This window comes from Tachypleus tridentatus, chromosome 1 (genome assembly GCF_004210375.1).
Source record: "Tachypleus tridentatus isolate NWPU-2018 chromosome 1, ASM421037v1, whole genome shotgun sequence".
NCBI classification, from domain to species: Eukaryota; Metazoa; Arthropoda; class Merostomata; order Xiphosura; family Limulidae; genus Tachypleus; species Tachypleus tridentatus.
The window spans coordinates 106,428,956-106,452,585 of NC_134825.1; the positions used below are offsets into that span (position 1 = coordinate 106,428,956).

The following is a 23,630-nucleotide window of genomic DNA, read 5'->3' on the forward strand; positions in this document are numbered from 1 at the left end:
TGAGAGAGAAGGTAGGTGTTATTGAAGAAACATTTTCCAATTTGAAATAATGCTAATTTCCAAAACATACAAACCTCTCCTCACACTACAGCTAGATCTAATATTGAGAAAGTGAAGAGGCTGGGAAGGTATTATCCATACAAATGTCTGCACAGATCTTAAGTGAAAAGCAAACCTTCCTGCATGAACCACAATGTCCATGGATGGAGCAAAATTAAATATTTACCTGCAGATCTTTCAGCTATCAAGAAGATAAGCTCAAAAGCAACTAGGAAATACCCTAAACTTCACACTCTTAATGAAACTGAAGAAACATATCAAACTAAGCTTATTTCAAAGTGGTTTCCTTTTTTTTTTTATTTCATTTAAAGCCTGGGTTTATTACTCTAGATTGGAACACCATTTAGTCCAGTAAGTTTATTTTGTCTAAGCAAAAGCAACATTAGGCTACCTGCTTATTCAAAACAGGAATCAAATTCCTGATTCCAGCATTACAAGTCCATGAAGTTACCATTGTTATATATATTAAGAATCCAAGACTGAAAGAAGGCACAGGAAAAGGAATCTACATTATCTTCAAAATGTCAAGGATCACCATCATAATAACCCTAGCCACCTGGAGGAACATCAGGAAACCAAATATATGTCTCCAAATCACTATGAATATCACCAACAGTTTCAACCAATGTGGCCTCCCACTGTGTGATGCTACATATCCAAGGTGGAATAGGAGAGACCCAACTTGCCAGGAATAATAATTTGGGAAATTATACCATAAACTAATCTGAATTTTTTTTTGTTAACAAAAATCAACTAGGTAACACAGAATATGCTCAAAGCACCTCTGAACAATTATAGCACTGAGAAACCCATTAGTTATACTTTGTTGAGAATAAGTGATGATATTATCCTAATGAGATGCTTACACACAGTACCAGGATAGAGAGTGCACTAATATGGTTTGAGAGTATCATGAAACAGATATCACCAAGGACAATTAAGTGAGATATAAAAGACTGGAGCAATCAAGGAAAAAATCAGATTAATGCTTAGATAGGCAAAGAAAGAATCCATAGTAGTCAAGAATAGCTGTAGTTTCAGAGATGGTAAGTTTTTGAAACTATTATTCCAGAGATTACCCAAACTAAAACCTGAGCTCGTTCCTACAAGGATCACATTTCTCCCAAAAAACAGACTGTTAAGTTAAGTGTTGCTGCTAAGTTAAATTAAAAATATGAGAGTAATTACTGTTTATGTACACTGAAACTATAAGAACCTTTAAAAATTTTAGAATAGTAATGACAAAAATTTTAGACTTTAACAGGGCTCAAGATACTAATGTGACAAATTTTAATCTTACAATCAACTGTAATAATTTTCCAATTTAGAGTTATAAAAACAAAGAGCCTAACATATATCCATTGTTACAAAGGATTAATTGAACTTAAGAATTTGAAATCAAACTTTACCATGAACTAGTGTAAATTAAAGTTATGATGAATTAAGTTGAGATTTATGAAATATATTTTATTCATTATGTATGTAGTTTTTGCTTTCTCACATAAACAACTCATAGCATGAAACTGTCTATGACTTGTTGGTAATAAATTCAACCCAGTACAAAGCCAGATGTTTTAAAGTAATATATTAAAATGAGACAACCTGTATACAAATATTTGCCTGAGCTTTAAATAATCATCATCATCAAAGCCCAGACACACACTAGTTCGGTCACTTTAGGACACCACTGACAAATCAAATTCTTATTTATTAGTAACTGTTGTTATAACCTAATCTGTAATAGTTTCACTTAAAAAAAAAAGGCCAAAACTCTCTTTATCATTAAATCCATAACCACTCAGTCTATATCTCACTATCTACATTTCTTTCTTTTATAACTCTGCCTTACTTACCGAACTAACGCTTTTGTACACATACTTATAAGACTGACAGAGGATAACAATGTTATACACACTACAAGATATTATGACACAATAATACTCAATCAAAACAATGAAAAAGCTTTAAAGATTCTAGTAAGATGATGCAATAATATAAGTGCTAGTTCACAACAACTGAAGTACAAAATGTTTGATTTATATAAAGTTACATAAATAAACTAATAATAAATTTCTGCTTCTAAAAATAAGTAAATTTAACACTTGCATCAAACACAATTTGAAACACCGATGTATCTAACAGTTTGCACTAGCAATTTCATCTGTAGTGTTTTCTCTCATTATTAATATCACATAATATTACTGAGTGAAATACAAAATACATAATTCTAGACAGTGTTTGTGTGTAAGTATTTTATAAGGTTTGGATTACATGTAGTTACTGTATTGTATAAGTTTTGTATTTCTCTCAAGAAAACAATGATAATGACATTTGTTAATATTAGTATAGGGTCTGTGTATTTTTATATTCACACAACATTTGTCTTTCAATACAAGTATTTTATTGTTTAGAAATTATTTACCTTTACAGTATTAACAGATTAATTCAACTTTATTTACATTGTTAAACAAAAATATTATAGGGAGTTTGTTACCTATAAAATGTGTTAATTAACTTTCACTAAAGAAACATAAGTACATAGTTTACTTGAAATCAGCTATGGAGACAAGATTTAAATTTATAAATACAAATTGATAGGAAAAATTCATATACATATATATATTTGTATACTGTTGTATTTAACCCTAGCCACAATGCATAAACATTTGCAGTAGTTACATGCCTTTCACTTGTATTTACTTCATTTTATCATTTTTACATAAAACCACTTAAACTGAGCTTCTTGCAGACATTATGTGTTAGGGTCAAAAAAATTTGATCTATTTTTTAAAACAGTTTATGCAGTTGCATAAACAAACTCATGTAGACATCACTTTATGTAATAAAACTAGATGTTGAGTAAAGTAATAGTATTTATTATACTGTATAGAGTATGAAACAGTTGTAAGCATTTTGAATGAAATAGTTTTACAAGCTGAAACAGAGAAACTCAAATGTGAATAACAAAACCCATAGTAAAGAACAATAACTTATTGTTGTATATAATAATCTATGAAATGAATAAAAACTAAGTTATTGCAAAAGTAAAATAAATAAGTAGTTGAAGTGAAGGCAATCTTAGTTGAATATGCTGAAACATCTGAATGCATACAAAGTAAAAAACACATGTTTTGAATGAACAGTCCATGTGTATTTTACACCTAAATAATTTGACAATGCCCATAGTAGTTTTATTTTGTGTAATGTTAATTGTTTGTGTGAAATACTTTGCAAATAAAAAAACTAAAGTTGAAATTGAGCCAGCTTGTCATATGATGACAATGACTGTGCATTAAAGAGATTGACTAAACAAAAAATAAAACATAAGGTGATTCTGAATGGAAAAGCCAATATACAATTCAGACTCCTTGAACAAAGGCATTTCTAACAATATAGATTTCTAATATATGATTGAGAAATTGGCAAAAAAGTGTTCCAAACAGAAAAAAACAAAAAATTTCAATTCAACAAGATAATGAAAATTATTATTTAACTAGATAATGAAAATATCTAGTAAAACATTATTATTGAATAAGATAATGTACACAATTAATGAAAATGACTATTCAACAAAGTAATGGAAATACTATTTAACAGTCATCACACAAGGACAATGACATTGTGTTATCACTGCAATAATGTTTGACTGAGCAAAGAACAGGTTGGGTGATTCTGAATGGAAAAGCCAATATGCAATCCACACTCACCAGATAAGTCTTTCTAATGGTAGAAGAATTGTATTGTTTGATCAAGAAATTTGTGAGAAAAGTTCCTAATAGACAAATGGAAGTATATTATTTATATAGATAAACAGATAACAGGAATTGAGATTAAATTCTAAGATACACGTAACAACAACAACAAAATGACAGTAAAACTTTTCTGACTGATATATGTTAACAATGCTAAATAAAATCAGTCACAAGAGCAGATGTTTTCTTTTATGATTTAAATTAATGCTAGCAAAATAAATTCTAGTATGTTTGCATGAGCATGCTCCCAGTGAAATTTGTGCACATTTTTAAAAACAAAAAAAGATCACTAGTAAAAGGTTTAGTTAAGGTTGAAGGAAAACAATAAAGATTATGCAGTTTCAAGAAAGACTTGGGCAAAATGAAAGTTCCAAAAAACAAAAGTCAGAAATTATTGTGAAAAAGACTAATTTCATGAAAAGTTTGTCTAAATGAAATCAAAATCAAATTCTTAACAACTTATTGCAGGGAAATGAAAGCTGAGAAGACTGATCCCAAACCTTAGGACCAGCTGCATACTAGGAGGAGGTAAGGTATTACAAGTACTGTGATGTCTTGTTACTTAGGCTATGCTGTCATTACACACTTGATGTGTAAATACAACATATCTACTACCTCACAATACATATTTCATTTCAGCAACAGTATTAAATAGTCTTTATTCTTGAAATAACAGTATCCACAGTGATATTTGCATTTCAAAAATATTTTATCATGAAATATTAAACAGTGTATTTTATCTTTTCTAACAAAAACTTTGAAGATGAAAAGTAATAAACCTCACAAAGGTAAACATGAAACTTGGTTGAATTAAAGCAACCTATGTCAGGAGTTGCAAAAGAATAATATGAATTGCAAGATGACCAAAACATACCTGTATACAGAACCAAACTGTATTTGGTGGAAACTATCAATTTTCATCAACAGCCCCTGAAAACAACATACTTCATGAAAGCTGGCTAATTCTGGCTTTGTCAGTAGTCTCGAACCTTTTAACAAATAATGAACAAACAAATGGATAATAAAGCATGCAGAAAACACTGATTAGCACATATACAACTAAAGTAAGGTCTGAGAATTATTCCTGCGCTACGAAAGTAATATTTTTTTTTTTCTTGTTCTTTTTTTCCCTAATGATATAAAAATAACAAATCTGAGTCAACTTCTATATGTGAATAATGAACAATAACAACAAAAATATCTATTATTTCAGTTTATTTTATAAATGCAAATGCAGCACATTTTAGTTTAAATAGATGTACTGGCAAAACACATTGAGAAAATTTTTATATAACTTGATAAACAAAATTCACTTTACAGATCAAGACTTGCCCTTGTAGTAAAACTATAATGAACTAGTCTGTGCAAGGTAGGCCTAATGTGAGTTTAGTAACCTTTGCATTCATTAATGGTGTTGCATTCTTGATACATATCTATAACTGAAATCTGTTCTCTTAATTTTTTATTACAATGTGAATTTGTACAACCACAAAGGCTATTCCTCTTCAATCTTATCAATGTTTGACATTTGAGATAAATAATAAGATATTGAAATATTTGTCTTTATGTTTCTTATATCTAAAAAATAACCCAGGCACTGAGAAAGTTATCAATAACTTCAGCAGTGAAAAAAACGTTCAAATTAAAAATTATACAATTTTTTTATGTTCTCAGTTATTTGCATCATGAACTGAAAACAACAAAATGCCAAAATATGATGACTAAACCTGTTTTTTCTGTTGACAACTTTTTTCTTCTTTTCAAATTGTTTTGATTTAAGTGTACAAACTATTCATGCTGAACACAAAATATTTGTTATTTAGATCTGGGATAAAACATAAAACAAAGTTAGTGAAAATGTTTCAGTTAAGGGATCTTATCATAATTATCTTTTAAATATCTGAAAGACTGGGGTTAAGAAAAAGTTTATACTAGAGTTGTGTGATGTATTAAAATAATCTTGTAATATATACACACACACACACAGACAATAAAACACAAACTATTCTTCAGAAATAAAGGAAACACTGTTAGAAATGTTTTATTTATTAATTTACATTGTAACTTATTTAGCACCTGCTGATCCTTAGGTTTTTCCTCGCTTCAACTATTGAGTCTAATCACAGTAGTTTTGTCAAGGTTCAGTACAAATAGTATGGTGTCATCCCTAATTCCAGCCTTTAAACCTCAGGTAGGTAACTACCCAGCAACATTCATTTTATTTTTACTTTATCATTAATAATTAGTGTATGTATTCTTTTTCTACATTTATTCATAAAATATATCCATATCAGCACATTGCACTAACTAAGCATTAGCAAACACTTTCACAGGTACAGTTTGTATGCATTTTCCTATTAACCATTTAAAAACTCATTGCCAAATCCTTTTCAAATAACTTTTATGATAATATGCAGACAAACAACAAATACATAAAGAATATTTCTATACCAGATAATAAACAGCAAAGTTGAAATTAAGCACAATATTCATATTGTAAAATACAATTATAAAATACTCATAGTAAATTATCTTTTGTAAGACAGGAGTAAATTATGAGATAAGAGGTCTGTTCTTTATGAATATTCCAATGCATTTTGATGGATCACATCTCAAGATGTTTTTGCTTAAAAAAAAAACTTTTACAGTATAAAAGTTTATTTAAAACTGTCAAAATGAAATTATATGTAATAAATCTATAAACAAAAGCCTCACTGAGCACAACTTTCCAAAAACAACAGATCTCACAAAGACTTTAGCTTCTGGTTCTTTGTTTTGAATTTAGCATAAAGCTACACAAGTGCTATTTGCACCAGCCATCCCTAATTTAGTAGTATAAGACTAGAGGGAAGGTAGCTAGTCATCACATTATGATGCTTCCATGGCTGAAAGGGTGAGCATGTTTGGTGTGACAGGTATTCAAACCTGCAACCCTGAGATTACAAGTCAAGCATCCTAACTACCTGGCCATGCCAGGTCAAGACTTTTCCTTCAATCACCTTGATTTTATGTAAGAAACAGTTTTTGCTTGATGGCTAAATAGAGCACAAACATCTTACTAGAGAAACTTATTTCCCTGTTAAAACTCATGATCTTTTATATTAATTTGAGTTTTGACTTATCCATACTAAAATTATTCTTTCATTATGTTAAATCCAACTTCCACAAAACATTTAAGCACTTTGTTTAGTAAAGCCAAATAAATTAGTAATAATGATCTCTTGAGAATTATTAGGTTACTTTACATGCCAAGTTGTTTAAATATTACAATATAAATGTATTATTTGCAGCTTATGATCATAGCTGTACAAACAAATACAAGAAACTGTGTTTAAGTAAAAAATTATAGAAACTGTCAGTACTTTAATAAAACTAAACTAAAAAAGATGTTAGATGATATTTAGTAGCATAAAAAACTTTGAAGCATCAAGATTATTAAAAGTTTCCAATGAAAGATATGTGTAATAGAGTAGCTGCTGATACCTACAATACACAATTTAATGTAGTACTTACAATTATATAAGTTTTATATGGAAGTGACTAACATTGTAAAGAACATAAAAACCCTTTTCACATTCACAGAACTCACCTTCTGAATATCATAATGAAGTCCCTCAATTGCAAAGCCAGGTCTATAGTCAAGCTGTTCTATCTCCTTGGGATACTTCACAGAAAAAATTGTTTAGTTGACTATAACATAGCATTAAAGGACAACAAGGAACCTATTCATCCATCTAGGCTGTCCTATACACTAAACTACACACTAAACACTCAGTCAGTCAGTCTTTATTGTTAAAATATTTACCAAGTTAGCTGTATTTAATCCATATGAAAACAACCCATTCCAAAAGCCAACAACCCTGTCAGAAAAGTAAGGCTGTTTATGTTGAAGATGACTCCTTCTTGCCAACATTTAAAGTTCTCCTGCAGTTCTTATCATTTTCACCATTAAATATGATAAAATGTGATGTGTCAACAGCATCAATTTCTTTAATAACCTTAAACACTTCAATCAGATCTCGTCTAACTCATCTTTCTTCAAGAGAAAAGTTCAGATATTTTAACCTATCCTCATATTACAGCCTTTCTATCCCTGTTCTGAAACCATTTCAATGATTCAGTGTCCTTCATAAGGTAAGATGCTAAGGACTAAACACAATACTCCAAATGTAGCCTAATCAATGATCTATGCAATGAATTTATAACCTCTTTAAACTTGTATTCAATATTTGTATAGATACAGCCTAAAATCCTATTTGCCCTGCAACTACGAACATACTGTATTGATGGCTTAAAATACTGATCAACCAGAATACTGCAATATTTTCTTAAATAACAGTGTTAAGGTTATTCCCATCAAAGTTGTACTTATAATTCAAATGGTAGTATTCCTGATGCATTACCTTTCATTTACTATTATTAAATGCCATTTGTCATTTATATGCCCAACTCATAATAGTCTAAATCTTCTTCTGAAGAAGAAGCATCTTCCTCGAATAGTGACACCTAAAAAATTCAAGGAAGTCAGCAAATTTAAATAATATACTGGTCATTCTTCCATGTATGAAATTGATGTAAATCTGAAAGAGCTTAGATCGTAATACTGAATGCTGAGATATTCCACTTGTAACATTAATCTAGTTTGACTGAATTTCATTCATAAAAACACCCTGCTTTCTTCAATCTAGTCACTTTTCTATCCGATGAGTCAACCTTCCCTTCACACCTTGAGATAACTTTTATTAAAAAGCATTTTAAGTGGCACATTATCAGATGCTTTCTGAAAACGGTTGTACAAGATCTACATTAACTCCCTCATATACATAAGCAGTAACCTCCTTAAAGAATGTCAAAAGATGATTAAGACAAGGTTTTCTCTCTGCAAAACCTTGACTTTCCAATAAAATTTTTAAAGTTAGTAAAATCAATTTGCAAAGTATCTTTTATCAGACTTTTCCCACCACTATGTAAGACTAATAGGCCTATAATTATTAGGAGAATATGTATCATTTCCTTTTAAAAGAGGAGTAAAATTAGCCAACTTCCAATCCTCTGGTACCTGCCAACTATTCAAAAACACTCAAAAAGTAATAGCAATTGCCTCACATATCCAATCCTTAATCTTTTTCAAAATGCTTGGAGAAATATTACCTACACCAGGAGTCTTACAATTTTAAAACCATTTTTTATATTAACAACTTCAAGATTAATGTGTTCATCTCATTCAGTCTTGTTTCATTCTAGCAACTGTTCAGGATGAGGACTATTGCTTAAATTGTCATTAGAAAAATGTGAGAAAAGAATAAATTTAACTGCCATTCTCTAATTATCAGATATTAATCTTCCCGTATCATCCTTAAAAGGCCTTACTCTCATCCTGACATTTTCTTAATGGATTTAAAAAAAGTCCTTACTATTAAATTTTACATTTCCAGACAAATTTTTCTTACAAGTTTTTATTTCCTAATCTCCCATTTGAGCACTTTTTGATCTTCTGTAATCCTCCATATCTCCCATCATTGTAATCAACTGAAACTCCATAAAATGTTTTTCTTTAACTTTTCTACACTTTGTGAACCAACCTGGTTTTTACTGACAGCCACTCTTTCTTTCTTTGATAAGTAACATGTCCAACATAAGTATTTAAGAATTTATTTTCTAAATTTTTCCACATTTGATCAGTAGCTTCAACTAACACCTTGTCCAATTCACAGCAGACAATGTCTTGTCTCACCCCTTCAAAAGTTGCTTTTTTTTAAAATAGAAAGTAAAAATTCACTATTCCTTATCTCCATATGCAGCAAAACATCAAATCTAATTTAGCAATGATCATTTGCACCCAAATAATTCTCAATCTCTACCATATTACTATTTCTTTAATAGAAGTGAACAAATAATCTAAAATTCCATTGTTCCTAGTAAGGTTTCCTTACCAACAACTGAAGAAAATAATCCTGAACAGTTTCTGCCTTTCTCATGATTCAACTAATACTTCCAAACCTATGTGTCTAAAATTAATATATCCCATAACTTCATTAACAGTTTAATTACTTATATCACTGTATAGTTTATAGTTAATTTTATAAGTTTCATCTCGTAATATGTAAAAAATTCCAACAAAATACATGTATCTTCTCCCCTCATAAACAATAACAGATAACCAAATAGGTTCAACTTCATTGCTATTAGCTTTGATATCCTCAACTTGTAACTCACATTTTACATAAAATTCTGCTTCTCTCCTCTTCTTAATATTTTATCCCAATTAACAATTTATAACCCTGTATTTCAAAAAAAATTCCTATCCTCAAAATTGCCTAGATTTACTCAGGTTTCAATTATTCCTATTATATCAAAATCCTCCATTTCAACCAGTGCTAGGAAGTCCCTATTTTTATTCTTCTATGATTAAAACAACTTTAGCCTACTATTAAAACTACTTCTGTACTTTGTTCCCATACATTAACCTTTTCAACATCTTTTTACAATTATTCTGGCCTTCTTCAATATCTAGTCCTAGTTTAATAAGATTGCCCCTGCAGTTGAGTTAATAGCCCTTGCAAAGAAGGCAGTCTATACACTATTTATATGTAAACCATTTATTCCAAAACCTCCCTATTCCCACTTAACTAATCCCAGAATTCAAACCAGTTAATTTATTCGTATTTATATAATAACCTAAGCTTAGTATCCAGTCCTAGTAACATACTTATAACTTCATCCCCAAAATTAAGTCTCACTGGTATTCTTGATAGAATTAAGTTATTATGGCCCCTTTTTAAGTGCCTTTAGTAGCACCTTGTACTGAATAATAAGATATGACTACTCTTCCCTACATCATTAGCCTCTATGCACACTACAAAGATTGCAACAGTGCTAGCACCCTTTACTATATCATTTGCTCTCTTAATAATACACTCCATCTCTGCCCCTGAATAGAATAATCTAATTCTTTGTCTTCTTACTTACCCACTGATATCAGATCAGTACCAGTAACAATAATATTGTTAAGTTTTTCATTCCCATCCCAATTTCAGCATCTGTTAATTAGGTTATCCTCTTCTCCTCCAGTTCATCATCTACACAAACTAAAGGCAATAATATAGTATTTAATACAACCTGTTCATTATAATTACATCTATTACTAATAGTTTTATTAAAATTAACATCCTGATAATTATTATCAGTCACTATATCGCTTTACATGCAAAAAAAAACTTAAGTTCTTTTTTAAACCTTGCTGCCACTTCCTACAGTTTATCCATCTCTCTATTCATAACCTCTATTCTATTTAGGAAAGCCTCCATTTCTCTTACAACCTGTGAACTCTACACACAAACTACAAATTCACTACTAGCTTCTTTAAATGTGTATGTTAGTCCAAAATTCCCATATAAAACCCACTTACCACACCTTACAAAGGTAAGTACTTAACACACCATTCTTATTCTTAATCAGTGCAGCCTGGGAATAAAAAAAACACTAGATACAAATAACTCATTGAAAACATTAAGCCTAAAATTATATTACACTATTTTATTATTATCTTAGAATACTAAATACAAATAGTTTAGCAACTCACTGAAAACATTAAGTCTAAAGTTATATTACACTATTTTATCATTACCTTATCTTTTTACTGAAGTTATTAAGTTTATCTTTAAAATGAGAAGTGATAAATAACCAATTTTTATAATGCAATTCATTTGGCCTGTTTTATAACTTACCAATAACTGAACAAACAGAAATTATAGTTGCATTATACTTGCTTAACAAAAATACACATTAAAAATTGATAAACTTTAGATAAATGTGACACCAAGCTTTTATTAACCAGTTGTTATGCCTTTAGCTTTCAACATCAGTAGCACAGCTATAAGGTACAAGTTTAGTTGCACACACTAAATGCTAATTTGAACAGTATTACAGCATTAACATATGAACTCTCAACATTTATCAAACAGTAACAGAAACAACAATTTTAACTTTTACGCTACACAAAAAAAATCTCCCAGTTAGTGCAAAAACACTTAAACACTAAACTTTAGTGCATGAGACAAATGTCATATAAATTCCAAATGCAAGTAAACACATAAGAGAAGCAACTTTTCCTCTTTTACAATTAAGTTTACATACTTCATTTCAGATTGAAAAGCTGTACAACTGGTTTACTATTTAATTGTTTAAACACTAAACTTAAATTTTTATACAACCATATAATTATCACAGTATATGTATTTATAAAGAAAAAAGTTCAAAATGATCAAATATACATCTTCAGTAGCATTTCTTGGAAAGACGATGACAAAGATATTCCTACAAAGTTAGTGAAATTACTACAAAATAAATAAAAGAACAATTATTTAAAATTCACTGAAAATAAACATTAGGTTAATTCACCTTAAACTTATTGAGTAACCAATCTCGCCCAAGATCATAAATTAAATAATGAAGAGATTCCTTGTACACAGCTAAAGTGTAATCATAGTCAAACCCATAAACTTCAATGTCACCAAGATCAAGTTCGTTATTAGCAAACACTCCATGGGGGTCAACATCAAGAGGGGGCATTCCAACTAAAAAAAAAGAGAGAGAGAGAGGGGAAGAATAAAAAAATACAGCATAATAAATCATAAATGTAGAAGTATACTAATTAACTTAGCACAAAAACTTTATAAGTAAAACAACATAATGTTCAATAATTTTCTGGAAAACACTTTTGATCTTCTCTTAAACTGACTGAAAGAGTTACAGGGTTGTGTAATTTCTGTGAAAATATATCATAACTCTAGACACTTATTACAAAATATGTGTAATAATGATATATTACCCTATAATGAAAGAGTAACACTATTTTTCAATGTGTTGTTTTATTTTGTCTACACAAAGAAATAAAATATACAATTGATATAATACATATCAAGGCTCCCTTCTCCTCTCATACATCACAAATACATCTGAGACCTTACAGATAATGTCATCATGAATTTTCTGAATAATTTTAAATCATATCATCTATCACTCTTTCTTCGTCAAGTGAAAAGAAATTATACATATTACTAAAATTGGTCTATCATCATATGACAATCCCACCCATCATCAGAAAACATCCTAGTTGAACAACTGGAAAAGTCAGAAGTAACTTTTAAAGTGTCTTCAGACAAACATAACATTTTTTATTGTGTACCTACTGACTCTTCTCATAATGGCACAAGTATTTTCTGCCAGTTTTTGTTGAAAACTGTTTCCTTGGTCAAGTTCCAGTTTTCTGAAGTGTTAGAGGAAGTTTGAGGTTGCTTTTAAAATGTCTTCAAACAAATTAAATGCATTTTTAAAATACCTCTGACTACCAACAACAGCTTTGGAAGCCCAATCTCAAACCAGTGGACAGTTTGCAACAAAACTGTGCTCTTACTACTTGTGCTACCACCTGGATAATCTGTAGGTACATGAAAGAGGCATTCTGTTTTACTGAAGGCACTTAAAAACCTATCACCTCCTTTCTCCAACTTTTACCCACACCCTCCTAGTTGCTTTCTTCTGAATCCTCTCTACATAAATATTGATATATATATATCAAGTATCACCAACTAAATCTTTAACTTGAAAATTATTATGTAAATAACAATTAAGAGTAAGATTTGGATGCTCGGAAAAGAACCACATTTGTTATGCAGGATATATATAAAAAAACAACAACTTCTCCAGTGTAGTACACCTTGATTTTTAATGATACTTTTATTAAAACATTAACAAAACAAGCCATCTCATTCTTACAGCTTACTAAATTTCAATTTACAAAATACAACCTTAATGTTACTCTTAGCCTTACCTTCACTTGCTTCTTTAGCTGCAAAATATTTTTCTAACAGTTTATTTTTATGTTTATGCCCATCTAATGAGGAATAACATCTACGAGTTAAATAAAAACTTGATATATTTATTTTAGTCCTCTGTGCTCTTTTAATTAGTAAATATTCGACATTTAAGACTCTTCGTTGAAAAATAATTCCAGAGATACAAGGTGACACAAAACGAAAAACGTTGACCGCCATGCTTACTACAACTGCTTACTAATGCCACCTTAAAATTTAGGAAAAGTTATGTGTGTGTATGTTAAAAATTTATTTCCTTTTTCACAAAAGCTAAATATTGTTTTCTCTTGAAAAAAAAAAAAAAAAGGATTTAGAGAGGATCCGATTGAAGTGTTTAAGATTATAAAATGAATTGATAATGTTAATACAGTAACATTTTTCATACTTAACAGTGAGAATTATTGAACTAGGGGATATGAATACAGATTCAGGCAAAGTGGAAGCCGTCTTTATTTTTCAAATCGAATGATTGGCCAATGGAATGGGTTGTTTTCAAATGTTGTGGAGGCAGTAAATTTGAATCAATTTAAAAGAAGCTTGATAGGTATGTGAAGATAAGGACTGGGTTTAATGTCTTTCATTTTAATAGTTTTAGTTTTACTTAGAGGATGGGACAGCAGAGAAGGACCAACAGGTCCGTAGTTGTCCCTAAATATTATGTTAAGAGAGGAACTAGGCCAGTTCCTAAAATATTTCAGACAAGTCCACTTGAACTGGGTGAACTCAGGAATAGGATGTGCAGTACTTAGACAGTCTCTCTGTCTATGCTATCTAACATCTGGAGGAAGACTGGGAAATATTTCATATGAGATGTCGATTCATTCCAGTGGAAAATGAAACGATCTATCGGACGAGCTCAAGGTTTAGAAGAGAACTGTCCCTGAGAGACTATCTTGTGCCAGGTTGCATTTCATGTCTTTCAGGCATGTACCAATGATTTCTGCATATTGGAAAGCAGTTCTAGAGGATAAAAGAAAATTTCCATCTAAGCTTTGCAGAGGTTGTAATTTCTTTTTATTAAACTCCATCAAAATTACACACAATCGGAGATTTCATATTTAATTTTCCACTAAAATGTACATTTTTTGCGTGTTTACAAAGAAAAAGTTTCTCTTTTCATCAACACTGCCAAAATGTAATCGTTAGTAATTTTAAAAGACTTGATGTAACCTCGAAGCTCTGGCTATATTAGAGTTTATTTTACTTTTGAAAAAAAAAAAGATAAATGTGGGAAAAGTTTCAAAAATAAGTTTTCTAATAACCTATGGGCCGGTATGGTCAGATAGTTAGAGTGCTTGCTTCGTAATATGAGGGTCGTGAATTCGAATTCTAGTTCCCCAGAACATGCACGCCCTTTCAGCTCTAAAGTGGATATAATGTTAAAATCAATTCCACTATTCGTTGGTAAAAGAGTAGCCCAAGAGTTGGCTTCGGGTGATGATAACTAGCTGCTTTTCCTCTAGCCTTTCACTACTAAGTGAGGAACAGCTAGCGGCCAGATAGCCCTCGTGTAGAATTTTTGCCCGATATTCAAAACAAACCCAAACTAATAACGTGCACAATCGTAGATGTTAAATTTAATTTGTAATTAAAATAGTAATTTTTTTACTTTAAAATATTTTCCTCAAAATCACAATAATTAAACGTTTGTATTTTCCACGATTTTGTTCTCTTTTTTTGCTTTGTTTTTGCTGCTCCCCGGTAATACTGTAGTATATCTGCAGACTTATAATGCTACTAACCGGGTTTCGATATCCATGGTGAGTATGTTGTGTGCATTTTCTTATAGCAAAGCCACAAAGAGCTATTTGCTGTGTTCATTGAAGGAAATCGAACCCCTGGTTTTAGTGTTGTAATTCCGAAGATTTAACGCTGTCCCTGCACAGCTTAGTGCTTAACTACAAAAAAAGCAAACCTCCTTTTTGCGTTATTCTGATAGAAAGATGTATATTTTCAAAACTTGATTATTTCATTATAACTCTGCAATGTTATGCAGTGCTTGACCCTCCTTGGAAATTCTGGCTAAGCTCGCTTTTAACTTACTTTTGATAACAAGACAATTTAAGGAAGTTCTTTGAAAAATAGAAATTTTAAACAGAAACTACCAATTCTAGAACTTCATTACGGTTTCTTAGTGAAATCCGTCAATCTTTAACTTTGTTTTTATTTTGGATAAGAGACTCCTATTTAATCTTTTCAAACGATATTCTACTTGTTTGTTTGTTTGTAATTAAGCACAAAGCTACAGAATGGGCTATCTATGCTCTGCCCGCCGGGATTCAAAAGACATAAAAAATTTCCATTCAGCTTCAAATGTTTTAGAATCGCCGTTTTTATATTAATACGCACAATGTGAAATTTAATATTCAGTTACATTTATTTCGGGATTGAAACACTTCTTTATTAATCTTACCCTTGATATTTAGATTTTTTAAATTCACTTTGTTGTTATTCTCCTAGAAATTTGTTCTGTATATAAACTTTTCGAAAATTATTTTTTTTTCCATCAAATTTCCTTAGGCATAAGTCTTTATATGCCTTGCAAATTCTGGTTAAGTTCGATTCTATTTTACTTTCAAAAAATATAAACCAGCAAAGAGTCTCAACAAAGTATTCCCATATCTGAAGTATCATTATAGCTTGTTTTCAAAATTAACCTTTGATTAAGTTTGCATAAAAAAAACACTTCTATTTAAGTTTTATTATCTTTAAATTAAGGGGAAACAATGGAATAGAAAGGTTGTCCAAATGGATGAATGTGTCAACACTGTGTGCCTCGCAAGGACTATTTTAGTCATTCTGGAGACCAGGGCAGAATTCAGTGAAATGGGTCCCATAATGAAAAGAAAACTGAGAAGTAAATTAAAAAGTACAGCATCTGTGAGAATTCAGGCAATAGCCCACTTTGCCCATTAGGAAAGACCGCTTACGGTGCCTCAAGAAGAAGAGATCAGTGGAAAAGCATCGTCATCAGTGTCCACTTTGAATATGGTACCTACTAGAGCAGTGGTTCCCAACCTTTTTATGCCCCACACCCCTAAAAAAATTTAATATGTTCTCGCACTCCTCACAGTATTTATTTATTTAAGAATAAAGGTGAAGGTGGCCAAAACAAATGTCATCTCGCACCCCTGGTTAGGAATCACTGTACTAGAGGGAAAAAAATAATCAAACTACTAATGGTTCTGGCTTGCTGTTTGTTTTCTTACAAAATAAATTCAACCGAATACTTCATATATAACTTTAACTTATTTTTCTGTGTTTGACAAAAGTTTTTTTCAGCACAATGAACTTGACTGAAGCATTTGTAGGAATATGCATTGACATAAGATAATCAAAAAATTATTATTTTTCATTAAAAATCTCAAGTCTCAAGTTTCGATATGTATTAGAGAGTGCGGCTAACTTCAAATTTACTTTGCTTTTAATGAAAAGGTTACTCATGAAAAGGCTTCAGAAAGTAAGAATTTTCAGTGAAAATGACCAGTGTTCGAAATTCATTACTTCTCTCAATGGCCCAGCATGGTCAGGTGGTTAAGGTACTTGACTCATAATCTGAGAGGCGCGGGTTCAAATCCCCGTCGTACGAAACATGCTCATCCTTTTAGCTGTGGGTACGTTTTATGTGATGGTCAATCCCAATATTCGTTAGTAAAAGAGTTGGCGGTGGGTGGTGATAACTAGCTGCCTTCTCTCTTTTTTCTTACACCACAAATTAGGGACGGCTAACGCAGATAGTCCTCGGGTAGCTTTGCACGAAAATTCAAAAGAAATCAAACTTCTCTCAAGTTTGGTTAACTTTTAAGTCGTTTTCTGCTAGAAAGATTTAATTTTATGTTTCCCTCAGTGGAGTCAGCAGATCGTCTGATGTGGTTTTGCTGTAAGAAACACACACACACACAGTTTTATGCAAGCTTTCCAAACAGCTCTTATTTAAGTTTCTCTAAAAATTGTTTTTCATTAAACTCCCAATGTATTATGCTTGGTTTTTAAACAAATTTAAATAAATCCTTTTTTGTCTGTTACAAAAATGTTCTTTTTAATTACTATTGACAATTTGCGAAACAAGGTTATTCAAAAATTTGATATTATTCTGTTGGAAAGATGTGCTTCATGTGTCATTTAAAATATATATATATATATTTAACTTAAAACTTCCTAGACATAAGGCTCTATGTGTCTTAAAATTATGACTAACTTCAATCATATTTCACTTTTGAAAAAAGACAAAGTCATTTAAGGCTTCTAAAAAACAGATATTTGCAATCAAATTCCCAACTCTAGAATTTCATTATGGCTTCTTTTCAAATTTAGTCCATCTTTAATTTTTTTATAATTTTGGATTAGAGAGAACTTTGTTTTGTGATTTACAAAAAACATCATATTTTTCATTAAATTCCAAATATTTCTCATTTGCTGTTTTATTATTTTATATTATATAAAATCACATATTATCTTTTTAATTTTACATAAAACATACGTATTTAAATAAAGCTTTTCAATTAAAATTATCGTTATACGTTTATACTTTTATATTTTTCTGAACATTTTTTATCAAATCACATTGTTAATATCATACTGATACAAAGACGTACTTGATATACAATTTTCAAAAAGTAGCTTTTTGTTATAAAAACTCAGTGAACCTTCAATGTGTCTTAGAAGTTCTGACTAACTTCGATTTTAATTCAGTTTGAAGAAAAGATTAATTGCGAAACGGTTTAAACAAATTGTATTTAATCAAAATATTCAAATTTATAGTTTTATTATAATTTGTTTTTTAATTTAGATTACCTTTAACTTGGATTTTATTTCGCATAAAATAAAACTCATCTTTAACAATATTTCATTTCCAAGGTTGAAATGTTGGAGATTATATTTTCTCCATCTTCAGCGAAATCGGTGTGTGTATATTTTCTTATAGGAAAGCCACATCAGGCTATCTGCTGAGCCCACCGAGGGGACAGCGAAATCTGAAAATAGGGTTACAAGTAAATTTATTACCGAAAACTGTAGTATGGTTAATCACTAGTTTACTTAGTTATTGAAGAAAGTGATAAGGGGAAAGATAAAAAGAAAAGAAAGAAAAATGATTACAGAATATGTTACGAAAGATATGAGTTTTACTTTTTATTGTGTAAATTTATTACAATTTTACATCTTAAGAGTAGGGCGGTCTTTAGCTGTGGGTAAACTTTCTTTAATGTAAAGTTCAAGGTCTGAAGATGGTGTAGTAATGACAGCGAAACCATTATATTAAATATTGTGACCCGTGGTTTTTAACATGTGAATGAATGGATGAGTGTTAAGTTTAAGCAATAGAGGAGCGCTTCTTGTTTAACAGTTTGGTGCTTTTAAATATTCACAGACTCTAGTTTTCAAGTGGCATTTTGTTTTATCGATGTGTGTGGCCTAACAATCACTATACATACACATAGACACGAGCCATGAACCTAGAGGCTTAGTTTAGTCAGTTGAGTTCTATATTGAAATAAGTGTTTAATGTGAAGATTATGTCTGTTTATTAGTTTTTTGGCTTTTTGTTGTTGTTGTTAAAGATAATATATGTATTTTTTAATTTGTAAAGATTGTGAGTTCATAAAAGGCAGAGATATAACGAGGGAAAATTTAAAGGGCGATCTGAACAGTAACAGACGATCGGAGTCTGTTGTTTAGAAAATTGCGAGTAATTTTTTTAGAAAATCAGTCAGGTAATCATTGTACAGAAGTGTAGGTTCTCCATGTATAATGGAGTAATTCGAGCAAAAAATAAAATGTGTTAAAATTTCGTTCAACTGTGATATGACTAGATTATATTTGAATAAGCTGGGGACAAAACTATTACAAAGAAAAGTGGCTTTTCGATAAACAAATAAAAATAAGAGACCTTTGCTCTCAGCTTTAGACTCTTGCAATTATAACTTCTCTACTGTACGTGGGGGGCATTATAATGTTTCGGTCACTCCCACCATTCGTTAGGAAAAAAAAGAGTCGCCCAAGAGTTGGTGGTGGAGGGTGATGACTAGCTGCATTCCCTCTAGTCCTATACTACTAAATTAGACAGGAAGAAAAACACAGCATTGACAGTTTAAAGACACACTTAGGGGAAAAACGTTTAAAATATACCGTTTTAAAGGAAACTCGGGTTTACCTTTTATTGTTTTTTAACCTCTAGTGTAATGTTTATAATATTTCTCAAAGTTTTATGCTTAAATTTGTAAATACATCCTTTTTAACAAATATAAACCTTATTTCTTAGTGCTAATATGAAAAAAAATGTCTTGTACCAATGAAAGGTAAGAAAACGTAAAATTGCATTGTTTTAAAACTCTGCTCAACTACAGATTTACAACAAAATACATATTTTTCAATGTCGCTGATTATAAATAATATGATTTTCTGAAAGATAAATAACTCCAGGCAGCTAAAAGTATCATAATTTATAAACGATACTGGGCTTCAAATTAGAGTTACTGATGAGATATTAGATCAGTGAATAGGGCCCAGCATGGCCAAGCGTGTTAAGGCGTGCGTCTCGTAATCTGAGGGTCGCGGGTTCACATCCCGGTCGCGCCAAACATGCTCGCCCTTTCAGCCGTGGGGGCGTTATAATGTGACGGTCAATCCCACTATTCGTTGGTAAAAGAGTAGCTCAGGAGTTGGCGGTGGGTGGTGACAACTAGCTGCCTTCCCTCTAGACTTACACTGCTAAATTAGGGACGGCTAGCACAGATAGCCCTCGAGTTGCTTTGTGCGAAATTCAAAAACAAACAAAGATCAGTGAAGGAGACTGTGAATAAAATGTCTGTATTTCTTGTTATTTTAGGTATTGTACCAAGCCTAGAACATAATTGTTAGTTAAGGTATTGTACCAAGCCTAAAACATAATTGTTACTCTGGGTATTGTACCAAGCCTAAAACATAATTGATTAAACGTCAAAACTACATAGGCTTACTGTATGTAGAACCGAAATTAGCAATAATATAGCACAAAAAATATTTGCCATTGAATCATTAAGAAGAGAATTTAATTTATAAAAAGTAGACCATTTTATATAGACCTTGATAATTTATTCTGTACCACAGTTTTGTATTCTGTTGATTTTATAAGCTGAATTACTGCATGATCTCGTCTGTAATCGAAACATAACTTTTCTATTACTAATATAAAGCTATTATTATTGACCATTTCTATCTTACTGTATTGTAAGTTTTCAAGCTGAGCTACTGACTTTATATGCCCACTGAAAGTTATTTTTTTCACTACCTCGGTAATCTTAATTTATCTCACATGAGAGAAAAATAATATTTCTGTTAGACAGGACCATTATTAAGTTACAATATTCTTTAGTTAAGAATCGAATGTAATCAACTTATTTGATCCGCTTCGTCAGAACATTTAATCCGTGTGGCTAAAAAAGCTAAAGACAAGAGATGAACATTGAAATAGGTTTGAGATGCGTAAAATGTTTTTGTAATTTTTCCTGTGAATTAAAGGTTTAGAAAAGAGGCTTATGCTCCATATTCTTGTTTGGTTTTCCTTCGATGGTAATTTATAGTAATAAAGTAATGATAACAAACCTCATTCTTTTTTCTTACGCTAACTTTTTCGAAATGTGCAGATGGATCTTCAAGAAAATTGATATAGAATGTTCATTAGGTTTATTTGAAGTAACACACAAATTTTCAGTTTTATGTTTTACGTTTTGCGGTTTTGTATTTTCGTGTTTTCAACCATTACATCGTCCCCCGTTGATGGATCTTCACCAAATTTGGCACGAAGATTTGTTAAGTATATACAAAGAAACAAGCAAACTTTTTGGTTTCATAATTTATGATTTACAGTTTCTATGGGCGTTATTTTACAATTACATATAAGGGAAGCAACTTTTCATGTCCTAAGATACTTTTTCATTAATCATGAATTTACATAATTTTCGTCCAAAGAACCTATAATAAAACCAGTATTACGATACGATAATAATAATCTAACAATAATGATTTGTATTTTAATTTATCATTGGTCTTTAGTTTCTTAAATGTTCCACAGTCACTTCTCATATTTTTCTCTTTGGTGAATAAAATATTTTGGTATCTTTATCTTTCAAGACAAATCCTTGCAGTTATCTGTTAGAACTTTATTACTAAGTTACTGCCTGTTGCACTTACGACATCATTTAATTTAATCAAATTTCAGTACTGTAAAATGGTACAAATAGAGTATCGTTTCGCATTGCTTCCTTTGCGTAACATCGGCATGGCCAGGTGGGTGGAGGCGTTCGACTCGTAATCTGAAGGTCGCGGGTTGAAATCCCCATCGCACCAAACATGCTCGCCCTTTCAGCCGTAGGGGCGTTATAATGTGACGGTCAATCCCACTATTCGTTGGTAAAAGAATAGCCCAAGAGTTGGCAGTGGGTGGTGATGACTAGCTGCCTTCCCTCTAGTCTTACACAGCTAAATTAGGGACGGCTAGCGCAGCTAGCCTTCGAGTAGCTTTGCTTGAAATTCAAAACAAAACAAAACAAAATCCTTTTCGTATAATAGACTTTATATAACACCTATCGATGACTCAGCGATTTCACAAAGCTTGTGAAATTATGACTCTGATCTGAGTTAAACCTTTATGCCGACACAAGGCAGAGAGTTCAATGGCAGCTTCGCGCTAAAACTACATCGCTAGTCAGATGTGAACAAGTGTTTAACATGCCAGGCTGCGTATCAAAAGATACAAGGTTTCTGCTGCAGTAATCGATGAACACTCTCTATACTTTCAGCTGTGAACGCACAATAAAAGTTATAATAAATCCCATTACTTGATGAAAAACCAGATGAAACATTTAAGATGGCATGTAATGCTTACTAACTTCCTTCATTTTGTTGGTAATTCAAAATAAGGGACAACCAGGACCTGAAGTAGGAAGGTTATCACCAGCACCACTCTTCTCCAATGCACCTCTTGTTGACCGAATAGTTAGACTGTGTGTCGTAGTTACATCGTCCCGGAATACAACGTCCCGTAACTGAAAGTGTTTATCCATTGATGTATCGCGACTAGAATCTTGGATCATATGATCCGCTAACGCCTGAACCCCATGTGTTCGTATTGTTGTAGTTAAGAGTTGAATCGTCAAATATTTCATTTTTAGCTTCTATAAAAAATGACAAACGTACTTAATGTATAACAACGCTGGACAAAACTGCAAGAAAAACATTAATACATAATTTCAATCTAATTTAATCTCAGAAGAAAACGCTTCTAGAACGAACTAGGGAATTATATGCAATTCAAAATGGTTCTACTGTTAGATATACGTGTAAACAGTTATAAAGCAAATAACATAATATACACAACTTTGTGTCCATTTCCTTTCAACATAATTTCAAAGTTTGCTTTTATTTAACCATCAGAAGATTATTATATAATGTACAGATCATAAACAAAGTAGTTCGTTATCTGAAAACAAAGCGCCATCTAGTATGATATAAATTTTCTGAAACAAATATTACCAGGCTCAGTGTTTGTATAATGTATTATAGGCTATACAACAAAAGTAAGTAATAAAATATCTGACAAACGAATATTCTTAATTAAGAGCATAAGAGCATTTTATTTACAGAATGTTAAGATGTCCGATACACTGTGTACTTTAAACGTTACTGAAATACAGTAGCGGACGGAATGATTATCCCACGTTTATAAAATGTTAATTAAAACGTTTGATGGTTAAGTAATTACGACGCTACAAGCTATTTTTTAAAACACTGTTGTTCAAATGTTGCTTGTTAGTTTAATGAAAGAAAAGTAACACAAATCACGCTAACTTGTCACATGGTCATCGAAAGAACCAACTTTCCAAGAATCAGTTGTTTTCATTTCCATTACACATGTATCTTTTATGTTTACGAGATGTCACCGATGAACAACATGTCGTTGTAACAA

The 23,630-nt window shown here is 31.2% G+C and overlaps 1 protein-coding gene across 1 annotated transcript in view; it reads right to left on the reverse strand.

Annotated features, from left to right (window-relative positions):
* Nucleotides 1-13,882, reverse strand: part of LOC143232832 (5'-nucleotidase domain-containing protein 3-like) — a 43,991-nt gene extending 30,109 nt beyond the window's left edge. The window contains exons 1-3 of the mRNA XM_076468755.1: nucleotides 13,645-13,882; nucleotides 12,213-12,388; nucleotides 7,402-7,476 (exon numbers count right to left, since the gene is read on the reverse strand). Of these exons, the coding sequence (XP_076324870.1) occupies nucleotides 7,402-7,476; nucleotides 12,213-12,388; nucleotides 13,645-13,867 (474 nt within the window). The 5' untranslated portion in view covers nucleotides 13,868-13,882. The remainder of the gene's footprint in view (nucleotides 1-7,401; nucleotides 7,477-12,212; nucleotides 12,389-13,644) is intronic.
* Between the last annotated feature and the right edge of the window lie 9,748 nt (nucleotides 13,883-23,630).